This window comes from Leptopilina boulardi, unplaced genomic scaffold, assembly GCF_019393585.1.
Source record: "Leptopilina boulardi isolate dan_hultmark-lab unplaced genomic scaffold, ZJU_Lbou_2.1 LbouV2_121, whole genome shotgun sequence".
In the NCBI taxonomy this organism is placed as follows: Eukaryota; Metazoa; Arthropoda; class Insecta; order Hymenoptera; family Figitidae; genus Leptopilina; species Leptopilina boulardi.
Genome location: NW_026137665.1, coordinates 3,423,353 through 3,446,043, shown reverse-complemented (window position 1 = coordinate 3,446,043; position 22,691 = coordinate 3,423,353). Strand labels below are relative to the sequence as shown.

Sequence of the window (22,691 nt, the reverse complement as noted above, 5' to 3'; positions counted from 1 at the left end):
GAATTAAAAAAAAAAAAAAATGAAAAAATCGCGCGTGTGGGGCTAACGTACCCAGTAGTGCTGCAAGCGCGTTGAGGACGTCTCTTGTAAAACTCCACTTCGTCCACCGTCCAAACGGCCCCTTTCACGTTTTCGACTCGCATGAAACATTTGTGGAGAGACAGGTTGTGTCGTACTGCGTTCTATACAAAATAATACACAGACTAAATAAGCAACGCAAAAAACTAATGAAGCCAACTCAATCACGACTCGAAGATCGAACGATGAATAATAAACACGGCACCAGCAACAATGTGTCATCAGGATTTTGATACTCATTAAATCAGAAAAGCATCCTCTTCAAGGAGCCAGGAAGGAGTTTCGCAGGATTTTCTTTCTTTTCTTTTTTTTTTGTTATTGGCATTGCCACTATTTTTTTTTTTACTATCAAATTGTTTTCTTAACTCTCTATATTTTTTTATTTTGTTAAAAATTAAAAAAAATAAATCTTTTTTCAAAATTGATGATAATAAAATTAGTTATTTGAAAAAATAATTTTTTGTGGCATTTCTAAATTAAATTATGGTTACTAATGCGGTGCAAAATTATGGATTAAATATTTATATATACTTATTAAATTTTAAAATATAATTGGTGAGGATAAATATTAATCGCGGCGTTAATATATATAAATATATATATGGGTGATTCTCCAAAAACTGGTCATTTTCGAGAGAGAATTTTTTTTGTAATCGGAAATTAGATTTCTTCGATTTCTTTTATTAAGGACCGCGCAAGATTTACATTAGTTTTGGCTCTCAGTCGATTTTTTTATAACTTTAGGATTTTATAGTTTTTTGCATTCTGAACAACTTTTGGCATCAAATATAGTTATACTTGATTACGCTACAAAATATTATTTTAAAGACAGTGACGAGATTTTTATTAAGAAAGTATTTTCAGCCTCTTCAGCTGTCAAAATAAAATGGAAAACTAACCTCAAAGATACCAACGACTGACAACGAGACACAATTGCGCTTGCGCTACTATGACTATTTCATTGGTAGAAAAAGGCGCTTTTATTTAAAATGCTTTATTCAAAAAAATGTTAAGAAAATAATAAAAAAAAATTGTAAGTCACAAAATTTATTGTTTTTACTAACTGATAACATTTTTTTTTATAAAAATCAACTTTTAAATTTATAGACAATAATAATAGTAATAATAATAATAAACATGGCTTTTAAAATTATTTGAACTTAATAATAATTTTAACACAGTTGATACAAATTAATTTTGATTAAAAAACATTATAACGAAACATAAAAACAATAAATTTAATACTTAAGATTTTTTTTTTTTAATGTTTTGCTAAACATTTTCTTATATTAAAACATTTTAAATAAGAGCGCCTTTTTTCTACCAATGAAAAAGTTATAGTAGCGCAAGCGCTGTTGAGTTTATTGACAGTCATTGGTATTAGGCCTAGAATGAAACCTTTAAGGCCTGAGCAGAATAAAAACGTAACCGGAATCAAAATCGCAAACGCAACCTAAAGAATGAGTTAGAGAAGGATAGATAGATTTTTTGTCCTTCTCTAACTTATTTTTCCGGTTGTGTTTACGATTATGATTCCTATTACGTTTCTATTCTGCTCGGGCCTTTAATCGTAAATCTTAAGCTTTTACATGAGAGAGAAAAGGATAGAAATATCTTTTGTCCTTTTTTCTCTCATGTAAAAGCTTAAGATTTACGATTAAAGATTTCATTCTGCGTTGGTCAATTTTTAATTTAAATAAAATTAGTCACCTAGAAACTTTCTTTATCTTTATCATCTTTTAAATTAGATATAAATAAATATAAAAAGTGTAAAAAATGTCATATTTATTACTTATTTTGACAAAAAATTTTAAAGGCACATTTTTTGCTTCGCTTCTGCTTCATAAAATGTCTAATATGTAATTTAAACGAAATTTTAAAATTTGGTATTCCCTCGTTTTGGAGAATCGCCCACATTATATAAAAAAAAAATAGTGTATACAAGTACTAGTATATAGTAATATTGTTTATAAAAAAAAAATGTGGCAAAAAAAGAATAAATAATAACTAAAACGATTAATTGAAAGAGGCACGATTTTGAGGCATTCTCGTATTTGTTAATGCACAACTAAATAACTAGAACTAAACAACAATTTCATGCCGCAGGGCTGAACATGTCAGATAACCTAAAGTTGATCTACTCTTTCTCTCTCATGATGATCCATATTCTTTCAGATGATAATGCCCCGGCTGCTGCTCAAGGTAACCTGTTTTTTTTTTATATATATCATATAATATAATATTTTCATCAACACAGATTCATGCGAGGCAAAGCTTTAAATAGCATACGTCAATTTCTCACACTCTCTCGCATTAATGTCAAATATACTTTCATACATTCGCGCGTGAGACGATTTTTTTTTCCATATAAGAAAATTGTTTTCCTTAAATTTCGTTTTTAAATTTTCATTTTTTTTTTTTTATTAAATAATTAAAAAAAAATAATTGAAAATTTTTCTCTTAAAAAAAAATATATAAAAAAATTTAATTTAAGAGAAAATAAAAGAAAAATAATAAGCAATAGCAGAAATGAACTGATAATGCACTACGAGAGTTACCGAATCCTTTCCTATAATGGAAGAAACGTTATAGATTAGCTTCATAATAAGAATCAGCTTTATCCATTGAAATCTGGATCCTGTTAATTGAAAATAGCACTTTCAATTAATTTTTAATGTCTATAATTTGAGTCTAAATTTTCTTTTTAAATCTTCATATCAAAAATTAATCCGAAATAGGTAGTAATTGTTTTTTTTTTTGCTAACTGAAATTTTGTTATTTGGATTCCTTTTTTTTACGCAAGATACGATTTTTGGAGTTTGAATATTCTATTCTATATAAAACATAGAACCTAACAAATTATATAATGACGACTGCAAATGCCATAAATATTCTCAATTTCTATTACCAATTTTTGTTTTCTTAATCCATCCTGCGGGAAAACTGCTTTCTCTTCTTGACAAAATCACTTTAGAACAAAATCTCCTCTAAAAATGCATTAATTTGTTCTTTTTCAATTTTTTTTTCTTTTTTTTTTGAGAATATAATTTAATTCAATTTTGAAATTTAATTTTTTTGTCTAATTCGTACATTATATATATATATATATAAAATTATTAACAATTATTATATATTTTCAAAAGAAACTTTGCAAAGGACTTTACCAACAAGTGAAAGAGCAGCGTTCCCTATCCTGCTTTCAGATTACCTTTCTTGAACTAATTTTAACGCAGCGATGTCTCACGGAAAGAAATAAATTCGCTTTTTATATTTTTCTTTTTCAAAAAAAAAAAAAATATGAAAAGCGAAGACAAAATTAATTTTTTTTTTTTGCTTCTCTAACAAAATATTTCCCTAGAAAAGCAAAAAAAAAAATTTTTTTTTTTTCTATTTTCATTTAAATAGCAAAGTTTTTCAGTCAAAGCCATATATATTTATAATGATTTAAAAAAAAGGCTATGAGATAAAATTTGCTATTGAAGCGAAAATATTTTTTTGCAAGCTCAAAATTTTAAGTCCTAATTCTTTAATTAATTAGGATATATTAAGATATACCTTCCATGTAGCTGCGTTGCGTCGGAAATAGCAGAACGTATTTTGAAACCAGTTGTAAATTTCGTTCAATGTCAGCTGCTTTTCCGGGGATTCGATTATCGACTGTAATATAAAAAATAATGAATATCAATATAAAAAAAAGAAAAAAAAAATTATCTTTCTCTCAATAATGTAAAATGAAAAATTAATTAGATAATAAAAAATTTTGTAAAAATTAAAAAATAATGCTTTTTTTAAATATAATTATATAAAAAGTAACCTATATACCTTCCATGTCAATATTTGGCTACAGACAAAGATATATTACAAAAATTTTTTTTTAATTCTTTTTTTGTCGCATTTTCTCAAACTGTGCCAAGATCGAATTTCTATTTAATTACATTCACTCACCTGTCGAATTAAAGAAGCGTACGTGAATGGTGGTCTTATATCGGCATTTTTGTAAAATTCCCTATTACGTTGAATTTCTGTAAAAATAATGAAACTTTCTTGGTATAAATTCTAAAGTAAATAATGCCAATATAAATATATATATGTATATGTGCTAATGGCCTTTAACGCAATGATATAATGTTTATAAGACTCGCACTGTCTTTTTGCATGTTTATAATTGCGGTGTAAATAAGCAGACTTTCTAAATGCACAGGATATTATTATTATATATATATTGGTTTTTTAAGCTTTGGAAGTGAAGATAATCTTCTTAAAACAATTTATATAATATAGATAAAAAAAAAATGTCAATACCGAAATTCAATTATATTTATTAAACTTTTTTCCAACGATAAATATGCAGAATTTTTTTTTTCAATAAAAAAAGAATATTATATTTTTTTCACTATAATGGAAGATTATTGAAAAAAATGTAAATATTTGAATGTTTCAAAATTTATAAAGTTTATTTTTTTTTTAGAAAAACTAATAAAATTTCATGTTTTTTTTTGCAATTTTAACTCAATTTTTTAATATATAAGGGAGAGTGGACAACAAGTGGATCTTTTTTTTTCGAAGTCATAATAATATTTTAATTAAAAAATTTTTGAGCACTTTTTTTTATACTTTTACAAAAGTTATATACATTTTTCTAAATAATTCACACGTATTAAGATTGTACAATGAAAAAATATATAAAAATTTCAATTTTTCGAATTTATACATGTTCTTCTGAAAATCAAACGTCGCATATAACTTAAAAATCCTTAACTTAAGGCCAGGTCCAAGTCGAGTCAGCTGTTCCTTTGAAGTTTCAATGGAACAGCTGACACGACTTGGACCTGGCCTTAAGGGTAGGTCTTTTTTTGTAAAAGTTTCCACGGTTTTTACTTGAAAACAAGAAAATAAAATGCTTATTCCATTATAATAATTGATTATTGTCCGAAAGTACACCAGCTAAAACTTTTTTTTGAGTTAAAATAATGAAAAAAAATTAATGACGATAAAAAATAATATGCTCATATTTAATTTATTGTCATTAATTCTTTTTTTTTGTTATTTTAACTCCAAAAAAAGTTTTAGCTGGTGTATTTCTTGACAATAATCAATTATCCAAAAATCTAAAATGGCGGATCCAATATGGCGACCAAAAAAATTTTGAAAATTGACCATATTCGCTTGAAACTCGTTATTCGGGGGTTTTTGGGGTCGCTGATTCCGAATTTGATGTCAGATTTACAAAATTCAAAATGACGGAACCAATATGGCGACTAAAAATTTTGAAAATTGACCATATTCGCTTGAAACTCGTTACTCGGGGGTTTTTGGGGTCGCTGATTCCGAATTTGATGTCAGAATTACAAAATTTCAAAATTCAAAATGGATACAATAATAATCACACCCATACTATGCTATTTTGAATTTTCAAAATCTAACTTGAATATCGTAAACAGCGACGTTCAAAACCCCTGAGTAACAGATTTTAAGTAATTTTAATTAATTTTTAAATTTTTAGAAAATTATCTGCCACATTGGTGGCATTTTTGAATTTTGAATTTTTGAAATCTGACTATAGATTCGTAATTAGCGACCCTCAAAACCCCTGAGTAATAATTTTTAAGTATTTTAAAATCATTTTTGTCATTTTTTGAAAAAATTGTCAGCCATATTGGTTCCGCCATTTTGAATTTTTGAAATCTGACTTTAGATTCGTAATCAGCGACCCCAAAAACCCCCGAGTAACAATTTTTAAGTATTTTAAAATCATTTTTACCATTTTTTGAAAAATCGTCAGCCATATTGGCTCGGCCATTTTGAATTTTTAAAATCTGACTTTGGAATCGTAATCAGCGACCTTAAATACCATAGTATACACATTTGCACAAATTTTGGTCATTCAAAAATTTACTGACATTTTGGCCCATACTTATGAGATTTTGGCCTCGACTGCTAAGGGGTTAATTACAATAATTTTAAATAAATCTGAACATTTTTTAAAAGAAACAAAATATGCCAATATTTTCTGATTTTAGAAAATTAAAATGATCCACTGTAGTCCATTCTGTCCCATGTAAATATCATGCAATATTTCTAATAATATTTATTATATGCAATTTACAACACAATAAATTAAATACTATATACCAATAATATACATCATTATTATCACTACTATTAATTATTTATATGTAGCATATAAACTTACAGAAGTATTGCGCATTTTAATAAAACTCTGCAAATTTTTAGAACTAAAAATAAAAATCTACAAGCATTATATAAAAATAATATAAAAATTTTTATTAATTAATTAAAACATTTTTATATGAAAATAAAATAAAAATGATTAAAATAATCAAACATATCAAAATTAAAAAAAAAATTTCGTTTCCATGACAAATTTCCATATTTTCCCAAGTTAATTAAAATATTTTTAAAATTTATTTATTAAAATAACAAAAATTTTGCAAAATTTCATTAAAATTCTCGCGAGAATAACTTCCTGTATGTTTATTTGCTGATTTTCATTGAATCATAAAAGTTTTTGAATTGTGACAAAAGAGGCAAAAAAAAAAAAAAAAACAAAAATTATTCAAATGTGTTTCATTCGCAATCTTTGCTTGCGGACATGCAAAAAACAATAAATTTTTTCAACGATTCTCTTGAAGCTACTGCAAAAAGGTAAGTTTTGACAGTACCTTGTTGGACGTCTAGGCCAGCACGCTCCAGCATGTAGGGCAGCCCTACACGGTGGGGAGGGCGGGCAGCACAAGAAATGAAGAAACAAGAGAACCATCGGTAAGAAAAAAATTCAATTTCTTGTGTGAAAAAAAGTATAACGCTCAAAAAGCGCTACATAATCTCAAATTTTTTTTTTTTTTTTTTAAATATTTTTTCACTTTTTACGTGTAAAAATTAATTGTTCGTTTACGTCGCCAACAAGGTGTCGAATGCCAATTTTTTTTTTTTTTTTTTTTTTTTGCAAAAAAATTTACGTGAAACCGAGTGATTATAATGTTTACGAATGTGCACGCATAGAATAATTTACGAGACGGGATAAAAGAGAGACCAAGAGAGGACCGTAAAGTGCAATTACTACGGGAAATCTGGTCAGGGTTAATGGCTTTATTTTTGAAATTCGTTTTTTTAAAGAGACGACATCCTGTCATGAAATGCCAAATATAATTTTTAATTGCATTAAAATAACTTTTAATTGAAAGTATAACAAAAAAAGTTAAATTAAAAATTTGAAAAAAAGAAGAAAATTGAATTTTTTTTTTGTAATTTAAAAAACTAAACTAAATTATAAAATTAAAGAATAATTTTAGAAAAGAAATTAGAAATTGTTTTTAATAAAAAATAAAAAAATTAAGAGGCATTTCATGAAACGAGCATCACCCTGATTTTTTTTTCAGTGAATATCGTTACCTTCGTTAATATCTAATCCAGATCTATCGACGGATACTCTGCGCCTTACAGTGCCCTCCTCAAACAGTCCTACGAATAGTATTTAATTCTCAATTTGATCATTTTTCATCTTGTCGACGCGAACGAGACATAATTTTCTATTTTTTTTTTATATATATGTAGAATGTAAAACTTCTAAAGATGGTAATTATTTATGTTTATTAAGAGTTATTTCAAGTGTTTGCAAAATTTCATATATATATGTATAACAAGCCAGAATTGGATTTGGAAACTATAATACGTTACCAAAAGCTGTGCCAAAAATTTGTTAGACATTTTGTTAAATTTAGAAAGCAATATTAATAAGTATTCAATATATATATGTTTATATCAAAAAATTAAAATTTTGCAATTAAAAACAAAAAAAAAAAAAAAAGAAATGAGACTAATGAATATTGCCTAAAACTCATTAATTCAAATTTTTCGAATTAATATTAAACCAAATTTTCACATCGTAGAATTTTTAATTAAAAATTTTTTTACTTATCAGAATTTTTATTCAACAAAAATTTTATTTACCAGAATTTTTAATTAACAAAATTTCTATTTAGTCCAATTTTTATTTTTTAAAGCAACTTTTTTAATTCTGCAAAATTCTCATTTAAACGAATTTCGACTAAGTCGAACTTTTTATATGATGAAATTTCAATTTTACTGAATCTTCATTTGTCCGAATTTTTATTTTCACAAATTATTATATCATTTCATAGAATTTTTATAATCACAAAAAGATTTCGGCGCAAATTTAAAAATCGAAAAATCACAATATTTTCTGAATAATTTTAAAATTCAATCTCCAATGTTTCTGTGGGGCAAATAAAAATTCTACACTAAATTGCAGTCTAAAATTATTTTAGAATCTAAAAAAAATTATTTTTGCAAATGTTGAATTTTTTGTAAAAATTTAAATTTTTAAAAATCCATACGCCTAATTTTTCGGAATTAGGAAAAAATTATAAAAAAAAATACTAACGATAAAAAAATAAAAATTGGAGAACAATTGAATTTTGAAAAAAAAAAATTTTTCAAAGTTTGAATTTTTAAAAAAGATCATCAGTTAAATTTCAATAAAAAAAAAGTTTCAAAATTTTATTTATTGAAAAAATTTAAATGTTTTAAAATTGAAATCATGAGAAAAGAGTAAAAAAAAGTTGTTAATGAAAAATAATAAAAATTATAAGAGAAATTTGAATTTTCCATAATTTCGAGTTTTATTAAAAAATTTAATAACTAATACAACTTTTTTTCTATTTTTCCATGTAAAATAAATTCACAGCTCTACATTTAAAAAAAATTTATTTGATCCAAATAACCGGTTACTTGGCTATTATCAAATAAATATTTACTTGAACCAAATAATTTTTGAAACCAAATAATTGAATTAAATAAACTGTATTTTAACCAATAATTTCTGCATTTAAAACAAATATCATTTAATTGACTTAAATAATAATTATTTAATATAAATAAATATTTTTTTGATAATAATCAAGTAACCTATTATTTGAATCAAAAAATTGTTTTTTTTTGTGTAAATAGCGTAAATTTAAATGGATTCAAATTTCATTAATACCCCCCCCCCCCTCTTTAAAATTCAGTTTAATAACAATTTTGAAAATTTTTAATTGGCAATTTATGAAAATAAAAATTTTGACAAATGAAGATTCAGAAAAATGAAAATTCTTTTATTTATAAAAATTCGGTTCAGACGAAATTCTGTTTAATGAGAATTTTACTAAATAAAGATTTGTTCAAATAAAAATTCAGTTTTCTAAAAATTTGGTTAAATAAAAGTTCCACTCTATAAAATATAAATAAATATATAATTCGTTGAATTAAAAATTTGACTTTATGAAATTTTGTATTTTATTTATCATAATAATGGATTATGATTTTTAGGGAATATTCATCAGCTTCGAAAGAAGGTATTTTATCATAAATATTTTATAATAATAAATTATGATAAAGTTAGTTTCGTATGAAATCCATCTAATTTATAACAAAATAAAATATAAACATTTTTTGTAAAAACAAGTCTAATTTTTATATATACATATAAATTAATTTTTCATAACAAGCATCTTTTTTGTAAGTTTTTTTTATGTAAGTAAAATAATTTTACTATTTATTCATCGAACAAAAATGTAAATAAAAAAATTTAAGTTTAAAAAATAAATTCTTTTAGTGCAAGTGCTCGATAAAAAAAAAATTAAAAATAAAATTTCAATTTTCAATAAATTGTATAAAATTGCGTAGATAAAAAATTTAAAAATAAATTCTGTAAATTGAAAGTAAATTGAAACTTTAAAAAAGTATGAATGTAATAAGTAAAATTTAATTAAAATTAAAATTCAAAATTGTAATTGCTCGGAAAAATTATTTTTCAAAATGAAAATATATATTAGTTTTCGGTAAATTTTACAATATTGCATAGATAAAAATAGAAAAAAAAAATTTTTTTTTGTAATATAAATAAATTTCATAAGTCTTGTTTGATTATAACAAGATGCATGTGAAAAAAAAGCTTACCTCCTGTTAGTGAAAGAGCAGACTTGTCGCTGATCCTTCTTCTTATGGGTCCAGCCATACTAGTCATACTACCGGGCATATTGGGCATTGGTGGCATTCCGGTCATAGTCGACATATTAGGAATTGGTGGCAATGGTGTACCACCGGCCGAAGGTGGTAATTGTCCTCCAGGTGACCTCACTGCTGACACCAATGCGGACATGGAAACTGGAGACACTTGCGATACTCCAAAATTTGGCGGTGGTTGACTCATTAGGGCGGACGATAAACTTAACTTTGGTAAACTCGAACTCGTCTGTGAAAAGGAAAAAAAAATCATTTATCACTGTTTGGAAATTTATTTAATTTACAATTCACGGTGCGCCAGAAGGAGGTTTAAATAAAAATGAATTGGCACTTAAAAATTCTTTTTGATTATGGTTCTAAGATGAATAAAAAAACTTTTCTCAATAGGTTTTAAAATCATCAGCTTACGTGCCCAATTTAAAACAAAATTGAGTTTTAAATATTTAAAAATAGTACTTTATGAGGAATCAGAATTTATTTAATGTATACTTATATGTGTATAGATAATAGATGTTTTAGATTTGGGTTCATATAAATTTATTAACAATGAAGTTATTTTCTTGTTTCGTTTTTATATTTATGCATTAAGAGTGTCGAACGGTATCTGAAATTCTTTGGCAAGAAGAGAGCTTTAATTATCGCTCTGAAAGTGAAATAGTTTTGATTTTAAAATACTTTTTTTCTCGAAACACGAACACTTTTAACAAAATCAGCCAAAATCCTCATCTTATAAATTTCCTAAATCCAAAAGACTGTACGAATCCATAGAAAAACATGTTTGCAAAACAAAAAGTAGAAAAGTAATCTAATAACAGCTGCGACTTTGTGCGCCCTGCATGCTGCTGCCATCTGACGGCGGCAGGAGGTAATGAACCCCTCATTATATTACTTTTCGTTTTGCAATCATGTTTTTGTATGGATTCGCATAATCTTTTGGATTTAGGAAATTTATACAAGATAAGGATCTCTAGCTGCTTTTGTAAAAAGTGTCCGTCTTTCGAGAAGAAAGTATTTTAAAATCAATGTTTATCATTTTCACGTTTAGTGTCGTTTTTATAGAGCGATAATTAAAGGTCTCTTCTTGCTAAAAAATTTCAGAGATCATTCGACTCTCTTAAATAAAATTTTGTCACTCTTAAAATCGTTCTTTTAACATTATAATTTAATTTTTTAAAATCGGACACAAACACTACAGCAATATAATTATTTATATGTAAAATTGAAAATAAGTAATTATTTTATCATTTATTACAGTATTTATTAGATTAAATAAATTCTGATTCCCCATAAAACACTGTTTTTATATAAAAACTCAATTTTATTTAATTCGGGCACGTAAGCTGATTTTAAAACCTATTGAGAAAAGTTTTTTATTCATCTTAGAATCATAATCAAAAAGAATTTTTAAGTGCCAATTCATTTTTATTTAAACCACCTTCTGGCGCACCGTGAATTATTGTTATTATTATTACAATAAAATTAATTATTAGTCTCTAATTATTAAAAAAAAATCATAATTAGAAAAATTGTAAATTACCTCTTTGTTTAAAAAATTACGACATATTTTTCACCGAATTAAATAATTGAGGAGGTAAAAATTATTACAATTGTTACAATTATTACTACTAAAATAAAATTAATAATTCTTAATTAATAAAAAAAAAATTACAAATTTACAAAAATGTACAAAAATTTTGACTAGAATATTTTAAAAAAATTCCTGATTCATAAAATTTCTAATTTAAATAAAAATAAATTAAATAATAATAATACCATTAAAATAGTATAAAAAATTATTAAAAAAATGATAATTAGAAAAATTATAAATTGCCACCTTGTTTAAAAAGTTAGGACATATTTTTCACCGGGTTAAATAATTGAAGAGGCGAAAATTTTGAGGATCGCGAGCACCACGCAGTAATTATTTTGTGCTTGAGAAAAGATATTGCTGAGAGCTACTGCAATATTGGGTATTCTCTGACTGTCTAACTTGTTAGGGGTTTTAATTAAGGCGATATAAATCGCCGGGGCGATGAATTATTAATATCAACTTCATGTATAAATTAGCACTCGGGTCCGCGTGGCGCGTTAAAACTGAAACTAGCGTTGTTTGCCAATTGAAGCCACAACGACGACGCAAAGAGAACTCGTAAAATTTTTCCAGCATCGACTCGTCATAATTATAGTTTCTCTAGAAAAGGGCCACACTTTACGATTTTACACATCATACATAAATATATATATATATAATATGTGCGGTGATATTATATATATATACTTTGGAACATAAACAGACGTTCATGGAACTATCATTGCTCTGTGTGTGTCGTTTTTTTTTTAAAACTCTTTGATCTTTATTATTTTTTCTTTTTTTGGCACAAAATAACAAAAACAGGAAATGCGATAAATATACGAAGAAGAAAAAAAATTAGAAACATTGAATATTTTCTAAAACTTATGTAATTTTAATTTCTAGTCAGGGATCAAATTTTATATAAGGTTGAATTTTTACAGTCAAATTTTATAAATGATAATTTTTATTGATCCGATTTTTTAAGTTGTGGAATTTTCCTTCCACCTTTGTTTTATTTTACTAAATTTTTTTGCATCGAATTTTTTATGGAGTAGAATTTTTTTCCATTCACTTTTTATTTAACAAAATTTACATATTTATATGTAAAAATTAATTTATTTATTATGCCATTCCATGAGTTTTTTTTTTTATTACTTTTCGAAGTAACCTTTCCAAATTAAATGAAACATTTTTTTTTAAATATTCATTAATATAAAGGTCCAAAATAATCACTTTTTAAGTAAAAATAATTGTTTATTTAAAAAATATAACAATAAATAATTTAAAAAATTCACTTTTTTTCTGCACCATCAAATAAATTGGTTTAAAGATCAAAATTTTCCTTATTTTTCAAGCTTTAATGCCGCACAAGAAAAATGAGGTGATTCGAAATAGTTAACTCAGAATTTATTAAACAATGTTTCTTTTCTTTTTTGCATTTTATTTATTGTGAAACGTCTGCTATAGCTGCGCGCGACGTTCGAAAATAAGGTTATTCAAGTTGGGTGGGGGAAAGCCAAGATGGTTGCTTGCTGGTGCACCTATCAGCCTATCAGCATTCATTCCCACGAGAAATTTCTCGTGGGAATGAATGCTGATAGGCTGACAGGTGCACCAGCAAGCAACCATCTTGGCTTTCCCCCACCCAACTTGAATAACCTTATTGTCGGTTGCCACTGACGCTACTTAAACGCAACTGCGCTTGCGCTACGACAACTCTCTTAAGGCACTCTCACATCTTTTTGGCTGCCTGCAGGTTACCATGGCAACGCATGAGAGTGAGTGCGACAGAAAATTTAAAAATTTGAATATTCAAATTTTCTGTCTCACTCACACTCGTACGTTGCCATGGTAACCTGCAGGCAGCCAAAAAGCTGTGAGAGTGCCTTTATAGGTCGAAAAAAGCGCGCTTATATAAAATACTTAATCATAAGAAAACGTTAAGAAAGCAATAAAAAAATATTTTCACTATTGAATTTATTTATTTTTTTGTTAATTATATTGATTTCTAATAAAAAATATTAATTTCCTTAATGTATTTAAGTATATAAAAATAATAATAATTTTATTATATTTATATCATTATTATCATTATTTTTTTAATAAAATATATAAGCTATTATTATTAGCATCAATATAATATTAATTAATGATTTATTTTTATTATCATTATTTTTAATAAATTATTATTAATTAATTAATTATGTATGATTATACTGCATCTATATATTCAAATATATTTCGAAAAAGTTTCGTTGCATTTTTTAAAAAATATATATGTATATATATCACAGATAATTAATTAATAATAATTTAATGAAAATACGTAACGATAATAAAAATAAATAAGATATTAATTAATTAATATTATATTGATGATAATAATAGATTATATTATATATATATATATATAAAAAAGTTGGAATTAATTATTAAATTCGGTTCGAAAAAAATGATGTAATATTTGAAACAATGGAAATTATTATTATTATTTTTAATATTATTTTTCTAAGAAAGTAGGTACATATTTTGTTTTGAAATCAAAATAATATTTCTTTTCCAACAATATTGTAACGATATCAGCATATTATTGTGAAAATTCAGAAGGAATGTTATTTTTCCCATGAAATACTCACCGACGACTCAGATGACTTTGGTGGTTCCGGCGAAGCCATTTGTTTTGCCACGTGCAGATGATGCATCATGGCGGTTAACCGATCGCGTTCCTTTTGTAGCTGAATTTCCAGCTGTGAAACCACTTGCATTTGAACTCTTGCTTGAGCTGTCGACCTGTCGTCCAACGTGTGTTCTGTATTTAAGTGCCTATTTAGAAATAAGTCGAAAATTGAGAATTAAAAACCCTTTTTTTTTGTTGTTGTTGTTGAGAAATTTTATTTTCAAATACAGTAGTAAATTTTAATAAAAATTCAAAATTAATGTAGGAATTAAAAAATTGAAAATAAACTTTTAATTCTAAAAAGCGTCGAACGGTCTCTGAAATTCTTAGGCATTTAATTATCGCCCTATAAAAACGGCACTGAATGTGAAAATGATAAACATTGATTTTAAAATACTTTTTTCTCAAAACGCGAACATTTTTTTCAAAATCGGACAAAATACCAAGGATCCTTATCTTATAAATTTCTTAAATCCGAAAGATTGTGCAAATCTATACAAAAATGCGATTGTAAAATGAAAAGTAGGAAAGTAATATCATAACAGCTGTGACATTGTGCTCCCTGCGCATGCTTCTGCCACCTAACGACTGCAGGAAGTAATAAAGCTGTCATTATAATTATTACTTTTCTACTTTTTGTTTTACAATCGCGTTTTTGTATAGATTTGCACAATCTTTCGGATTTAAGAAATTTATAAGATAAGAATCCTTGGTATTTTTTCCGATTTTGAAAAGAGTGTCCGCGTTTCGAGGAAAAAGTATTTTAAAATCAATGTTTATCATTTTGACGTTCAGTGCCGTTTTTATAGGGCGATAATTAAATGCCTAAGAATTTCAGAGACCGTTCGACACTCTTAAGGAGGGTGGCGTCTGTAAGATAAACATAACCTCAAACTAAAAAATAATATTGAGTCAAAATCATGGAATAGTCGATTTTGAGAAAAACAATTTTTCTTTTCATGGATAGTTTTTGAAAAAAGGAAAGGGGTGCTATTTGGAAATAGTGTATATTTTTGATTTGAAAAGCCCGAAAATAACCGCAGAGGGTACAGATGATTTTTTTTTATCAAACCTATTTCAATGTCGTTAAAAAATTACAAAGAAGAATATGTGACGCGCTTCGAAGAAAGTGATCTAAAAAGCGAACGAATTATAGGTTATGTTAACGATAAAAGTTCCATTGATTTTTGTTTGCATTAAAAATCATTTTTTATTTTGAGGTTATGTTATGCTCACCACCTTTCTTAATAATATATCTATATATATATAGTAAAAAGGACAGGGACGAATGACATTCTAAAAAAAAATCAACAGCATTTTAATTTTGATTACCATAATCCTTTTGCGTAGTGGACCAACGTCTTGCGAAGCTAAAGGAATATGGTTTGAGGGAGAGAGGGATGGTTAAAACCAAAGATGCGGCAAAGAAGGTCGGAACTTGAACGGATGGAAGGCTTGAATAAGAGAGTGCGCGCGGAGAAAAGATGTGATGGTGCGATGGTTGGGATTAGACTGGGAGGCATAACGATGCGGTCGAATGTCGTGAATATTAATGAGACAAAGGTAATTAGCGTTTTTTTTTTTTCTTTTTTTTTTTTAAAGTAACGACTTGTTTGAGGGAGTTGGCGGCGACGGGCTACGTGATTACTAGGAATTGTAAGACGAAAACCAGGAGATGGAATACAAAAGACCGAAGGCACAGGATGTCAATGAGATACGATGACGTGAACAATTTTCTCGCTTAAAAAAAAAGGACTCACTCTCTCTCCCTTGTGACTTGCTTTTCTTTGATTTCAAAAATTGAAATATATTTGTCATCATCATATAGATGAGATGAAAAATAAAGGAATAGAGTAAATACACTGGATTTCAAGTATATATATATATATAATCATTTGCGATTATTTTTAGTTTTTTTTATTTCTATATATATATTTTTTGAGAGAAATTTGTAATGAATTATGTATGTATATTATGGGGTGTAGTAGAAAAAAATTCGAAAATAAACTTAGAAAGCAAAAAATTGTAGGTTATGTTTATGAAAGTTATCTCTGTGACTAGGGTTGACGCAAGTTAGTTAGACGCAACTCACAATCGTTGACATAAAAATAAAACAAGTAAAAAATTTGTGAAATTTCCTGAAAATTTTAATAATTGAGGGATATTTTATGGAAATTAGGTTGATTCCACATAGGCAAAATCGTATCGTCTTGAAGACGATGTTTTTAGGACGAGACAATGCGCGCGCATCCATTGCCAACTGTCGACAAAAAATTTATTTCAAGTGTACTAAAAATTTAAAAAAAATATTTTATATTAGACAATATAAAATTTTTATTTTCTTTAACAAAACAATTTTTTTTTATAATTTTAATAATATTTAGAAGCTGAAATTGTAGGAATAGCGAAACACGGGAAATAAATTTTTTGTCGACAGTTGGCAATGGATGCGCGCGCATCGTCTCGTCCTAAAAACATCGTCTTCAAGACGATGCGATTTTGCTATTGTGGAAGCAGCCTAAAGCATTTTAAATTAGAGCCCCTTTAGGCCAACGCAGAATGAAATCTCTAATCGTAAATCTTAAGCTTTTACATGAGAGAGAAAAGGACAAAAGATATTTCTATCCTTTTCTCTCTCATGTAAAAGCTTAAGATTTACGATTAGAAATTTAATTCTGCTTAGGCCTAATGTAAAAGTTGTAGTAGCGCAAGCGTAGTAGTGTTCAGTGACAGTCTTTTTTGACATAACCTATAATTTTTTGCGTCTTATAAAAAGCAAAAGCTTCAGTGTGTGTCGCATATTTTTTTTATACGCATAAAGTCGCAAATTCCACAAATAGGAAAATGAATTTTTTTTTCGATACCCGAAAATTTGTGTATATTTTATGAGTTATTCAACTTACTTAAGGAATGCTTGATAGTCTTCACAAATTGCTTCACAGCCAGGCCACTTACAAACCCCATGGCCATAGAGTGGGTGGGCTTTGTCGTTACAGGAGATGTCTAGTGGTTTTTCATCTAACGGAGTTGTTCCATTAACTTCTGAACGCCGACTCGATAGTGTCGAATGTAGAAGTCCTATGATTGGTCCACACACAGTGTAAAATGTTAACATTCACAAATTCATATATAAAATTTATACGAATTTGTGTGCTTTACAAAAATATTTTGAGAAAGAGAGAGAGAGAAATATAATTTGAAACACAATTTTTTTTTTACCATTCAGCCCGGAATTAGATTTCGAGACTGCATTATTTTGATGTGATTCAGTTCCATCTTGGGATTCGGTCTTCCACGTAAGCATTCCCTCAGTTTGTTGCAAGCCTGTTGACAGTTTTCGAACTTATTCTTGCTAAGCTTGTTTTTCTTTTCTTTTTTTTTTACAAAAAATTTTTTCCTCTTTTCTCAAATGTATTTCAATTTTCTTAATGTTTGAAAAAGAATGTGTGATTAATAATATTTTATTAGTATACGCACTCGTTTTAGACTCTTGAGAACTATTTTTACAGCTTCTGTATATTATAGCGAAATTCATGAAAATCTCACTCTTTCACTGTAAACTTGATGGTATCATTTTGGAATGCAAAGTTTTGATTCGATATAAGGTATCATTTTCAAGAAATGATCCAGAATATGGGATCATTTTTTGATACCTGAATTGGTATCAAAGTATAACTGTCATGGCTGGCATGCTCTTATTGACAAGTTTATTAATTAATTTATTCACTGCACTGAATATTCAGATATTAAAAATACTTTTATTATGAATTTTAAGAAAGAGAGAAGCGAAAACTTATAAATTGCGAGCAATTAAATAAGAAAAAATTTATTTCGAAATAAAATGAAATACACTAACCTTTATTTATGTTTATCACATAAGATTTAAGTTAAGTTCACAATCACAATACTTGAAAATTTTTAATTATTTTTATGGTTCAAATAATTATCAATGATTTGTTTATTATAAATGAACAAAATTTAAGCAATGCACGCTTGATAAATATTTCTAATGCGTTGTCAATTAATGCAATTAATAATTTTCTATTACACAATATCATAATCGACATATATATGACATTTGTAAACAAACAGAGTTGGGAAACAAGAGCCCAAAATATGTTCGTCCAAAGCAGAGTTGGGTAGGATTCTGTTTCACGTTTAAGGTTAACGCACATGTAATTTTGAAATAGGAAAAAACTGAATAATTATTTTTTAATAGTTTTGTCAAAAATAATTTGAACTGTAAAAATAATGAAAAAAATTCAAATGTTGCGATCTTTGTTCAGACAAATGAAAATTCTATTAATTAGAACTTCTGATAAGAGTGTCGAACGTTGTCTTCATCAATAACATGAAAAACTATAGTCTGTTTCACGTTCACCTCTTAATTGCAATGTTTTAACTAATGAAATTTAATGTTTAATGTTAAAATTAAATGTTTAATGTTAATTTAAATTTAATATTTCAATCAATGAAACTAAACTATACTTTTATAAACAGGTTGAGAACCTTTTCGTGATAACTGAGCAGGGATGCGCACGTAATAAACGTAGTGTAGATTACGTGTAGTTTCATACGTATATAACGTACGTTATATACGTCACTCGTTTTCTACAAAACGTAATTTACGTTTTCAATATGGCGGCGATTTGTGAATTTGTGATATATGTAAACATAACCTTTCTTTAGTATTCATGCCATTCATGCACTGTAAAAAAAATTTTGTGTCGATTTACACGCCGAATGTAAAATAACTTATTCAACAATGTTAATTTATTATGCTTTGTAAATTTATAACGTTAAACATTTTAATTTTACACTGCTGAACGTTGTGAATTCACACGGTTGTGTAATTTTACAATGTTGGACATTGGAAAGTATGGCCATACATATGTGGCCATACTTTCCAATGTCCAACATTGTAAAATTACACAACCGTGTGAATTCACAACGTTCAGCAGTGTAAAATTAAAATGTTTAACGTTATAAATTTACAAAGCATAATAAATTAACATTGTTGAATAAGTTATTTTACATTCGGCGTGTAAATCCGTGTAAATCGACACAAAATTTTTTTTACAGTGTATATATAATATATTAAAAGGTTATGTTTGGTTATCAGGTTATGTTTGTAAATGATTTAAATTTAAATCCGCCATCTTGATTTAGTTTCATACATTTCATACGATTTATACGTATATTACGTTTTTGACGTAAATTACGTCAAAAACTCTCAGTTACGCGTAACTGCGCATCCCTGTAACTGAGCGCACATAGCGAGAATTTGGAAAATGCATACACTTTCTGAAAATTATTGTTGGACATAATTTCAATCCTACCCAACTCTGCTTTGGACGAACATATTTTGGGCTCTTGTTTCCTAACCCTGTTTGTTTACAAATGTCATATATGTCGATTATGATATTGTGTAATAGGAAATTATTAATTGCATTAATTGACAACGCATTAGAAATATTTGTCAAGCGTGCATTGCTTAAATTTTGTTCATTTATAATAAATAAATTATTGATAATTATTTGAACCATAAAAATAATTAAAAATTTTCAAGTGTTGTGATTGTGAACTTAACTTAAATCTTACGTGATAAACATAAATAAAGGTTAGTGTATTTCATTTTATTTCGAAATAAATTTTTTCTTATTTAATTGCTCGCAATTTATAAGTTTTCGCTTCTCTCTTTCTTAAAATTCATAATAAAAGTATTTTTAATATCTTAATATTCAGTGCAGTGAATAAATGAATTAATAAACTTGTCAATAAGAGCATGCCAGCCATGATAGTTATACTTTGATACCAATTCAGGTATCAAAAAATGATCCCATATTTTGGATCATTTTTTGAAAATGATCCAAATATTTGGGTCAATTTGATACCTTATATTGATTCAAAAACGTTGCATGAGTTGATCTTAATTCTTGTATCAATTTGATACGCACAAGAAAACTGTGGCTAAAAAAGGGATGTGCACATAATTGATAATGTGTGTAAAAAAAAAAATTGTTTTTTTTCGAGTGCAAAGTGTGTGAGAAAATTGTATTTGGAAGCCGTCACGTGTGAAGCAAACATGCATGGAGAAAAATCCAAAGGTTTTTTTTTGTGTGTTGATGAGGAGGCTTACGGAAGAAAATTTTTTTTTTTTTTTTATAAAAGTCAGTTATTGAATGTGCAAGAGGGAAACAATATTAGAAAATAAGGTTATATAAGGATAAAAATATAAGGATATAAAAAAATGGGCAAGTTTGTTTCACACGTGAATTTCCGACAATTGAAATTGAACCAGTGCGTTTACTCTTTCCTCCCCTCTTTTGTCAGTCTGCGATTAACGCGTCGAAAAGGAAAGTTTCTCTTCTCTTTTTATCAAAACAAAAAAAGAAAGAGATACATATCGCACCGAAAAAACCGAAAATAGTTCTACGTGGAAAATTTTGCCCAGGTTATGAGATATAGGAAAAGTGAGAAAAATAAAGGTTTGAATTAAAAGGTGGCTGGATATAAAATTAGAAAAGGTGCACAAAAGGGTTTTTTTTTTCTTTTATATTTTATATAAATGAATTAAAAAGGATGCCTCCAACATCAACTCACCTTTGAATTTTTGTTGCATGCTTCTTCTTAAATCGTGATGTTTCCATTTTATTTATTTTCTGCAATACTGTAAAAAATATGTTTCCACAAAAAGCCTAATATGGGTGCTTTTTTTCATATTTTTTTTTTTTTTTTTTGAGTGAAATATTATTTTTTTTGTAATTTTTTTTTTAACATTATATTTAGAGAAAAATTACTGACCCGAAGAATGATTGTGACCTTGAAGAAGAAGATATTGCCTCTGCGTCATCTGAAGTTGTTGTATAAGTTGTTGTTGTTGCAGTGCAAGTTGTTGAAGGGGTCCAGATGATTTTTTCTTGTCTGCCGTTTGCAGTAAATGCGTTTGTTGAATGAGATTTAATTGTAATTGCTCTTGCAATTGTTGCATTGTTTGTTCCAAATGTTTTCGACCTAATTCTAGTTGATGTTGATGCTACATTTATGAAAATAAAACATAATAATAATAATAATTAAATAAAAGTAAATAATAAAAAAATGGTGATCAAATTAAATATAAAAAAAGTTTTTTCAAATATAATAATAATAATAATTAATTAATAATTATTTAATAAAAAAAATCCGATTTTAAAATTAATTTAACAAAAATAATGAATTCAAAAACACATTTTTCATTGGAAAATAGTAATTTAAAGAATCAGGTAATTATTTAATGCAAAATTTTGTTAGAATTATTAATAATATATTTTTCAACTTTAATTAAACAAAGCCAAAAAAGCTTTTTCTTTTAAAAAAAAAAGAAAAAAATTTAATTTTGTAAATAATGAACTTTATATTTATCCTCTTTAAGTCTTGTGAAATAAAGAATGACAATATTTAAAAAGAAAAAAAAAAACAATAAACCTTGATAAGAAAATTTGTATATTACCTGTTTCTATTTTAAGATTTTTTTTTCAAATTAAATTCTTCAAATTAATAACAAGTTGATTGTGAAAAATTAGTGGGGATTAAAGATCTGTCAAAATATTTACTTTTAATGAATAAACAAAATAATAAACAAACGAATCATTTAATTTTTAAACAAAACATGATCAATGTTGAGAAATTAATTTTTGTGTTAAAAAAAAACAAAAGGTACTGAATTTGTAAATATTAAAAGGTATTAATTTATATTAAATCTGTCGACAAAATTTGTAATTGTTATTTACATATTCTTAATTAATTATTGTTCAATAGGATTTTATAAAATATTAAATTAATTAAATTAAATAATTTAATTAAAAATTAATAATTTTATTATTTAACAAAATTTTGAGCTATCGAATTTTTGTTTGGCAGAATTTTTATTTAATACTCCTTTTCTATACACATGACTTTTTATTTAAAAAATTTTAATTAAAACAAATTTTAATTTAACAGAAATTTTATTTATTTATTCGAATTTTTAAATGTGCAGTAATTCCAATTCACCAAATTTCAAAGTCCGAATTTTTTGTTTCTACGAATGTTTAATTGTTTTAATTTTTAAGACGTCGAACTTTCATTTGTCCGAAATTATAAATGGCCGAATAAACAATCGACAGAAAGATTTCGGAGTAAATTTTTTAAAATTGCCCAATCACAATTTTCTTGATAATTGGTCAATTTTAAAAATTGTACCGAAATTTTTCTGTCGATTGTTTATTCGGACATTTGTAATTGCGGACAAATGAAAATTCGTCATCTTAAAAATCCAATCAATTAAAAATTCGCGTA

The 22,691-nt window shown here is 26.6% G+C and overlaps 1 protein-coding gene across 10 annotated transcripts in view; it reads right to left on the bottom strand.

The window, feature by feature from the left end:
- LOC127285903 (forkhead box protein P1) overlaps positions 1 to 22,691 on the bottom strand; it is a 426,402-nt gene that overhangs the window by 20,002 nt on the left and 383,709 nt on the right. For 4 of the 10 annotated variants that reach the window (XM_051312122.1, XM_051312112.1, XM_051312170.1 and 1 more), the window contains 8 exons: positions 21,180 to 21,411; positions 17,595 to 17,699; positions 17,279 to 17,453; positions 14,335 to 14,521; positions 10,060 to 10,354; positions 7,492 to 7,560; positions 4,024 to 4,100; positions 3,634 to 3,735 (listed from right to left, as the gene is read on the bottom strand). In XM_051312122.1, the coding sequence (XP_051168079.1) occupies positions 3,634 to 3,735; positions 4,024 to 4,100; positions 7,492 to 7,560; positions 10,060 to 10,354; positions 14,335 to 14,521; positions 17,279 to 17,453; positions 17,595 to 17,699; positions 21,180 to 21,411 (1,242 nt within the window). Of the gene's footprint in view, positions 1 to 51; positions 183 to 3,633; positions 3,736 to 4,023; positions 4,101 to 6,761; positions 6,807 to 7,491; positions 7,561 to 10,059; positions 10,355 to 14,334; positions 14,522 to 17,278; positions 17,454 to 17,594; positions 17,700 to 20,978; positions 21,046 to 21,179; positions 21,412 to 22,691 lie in introns of all 10 variants that reach the window. The other 6 variants (XM_051312148.1, XM_051312139.1, XM_051312156.1 and 3 more) reach the window with 5 other exon arrangements.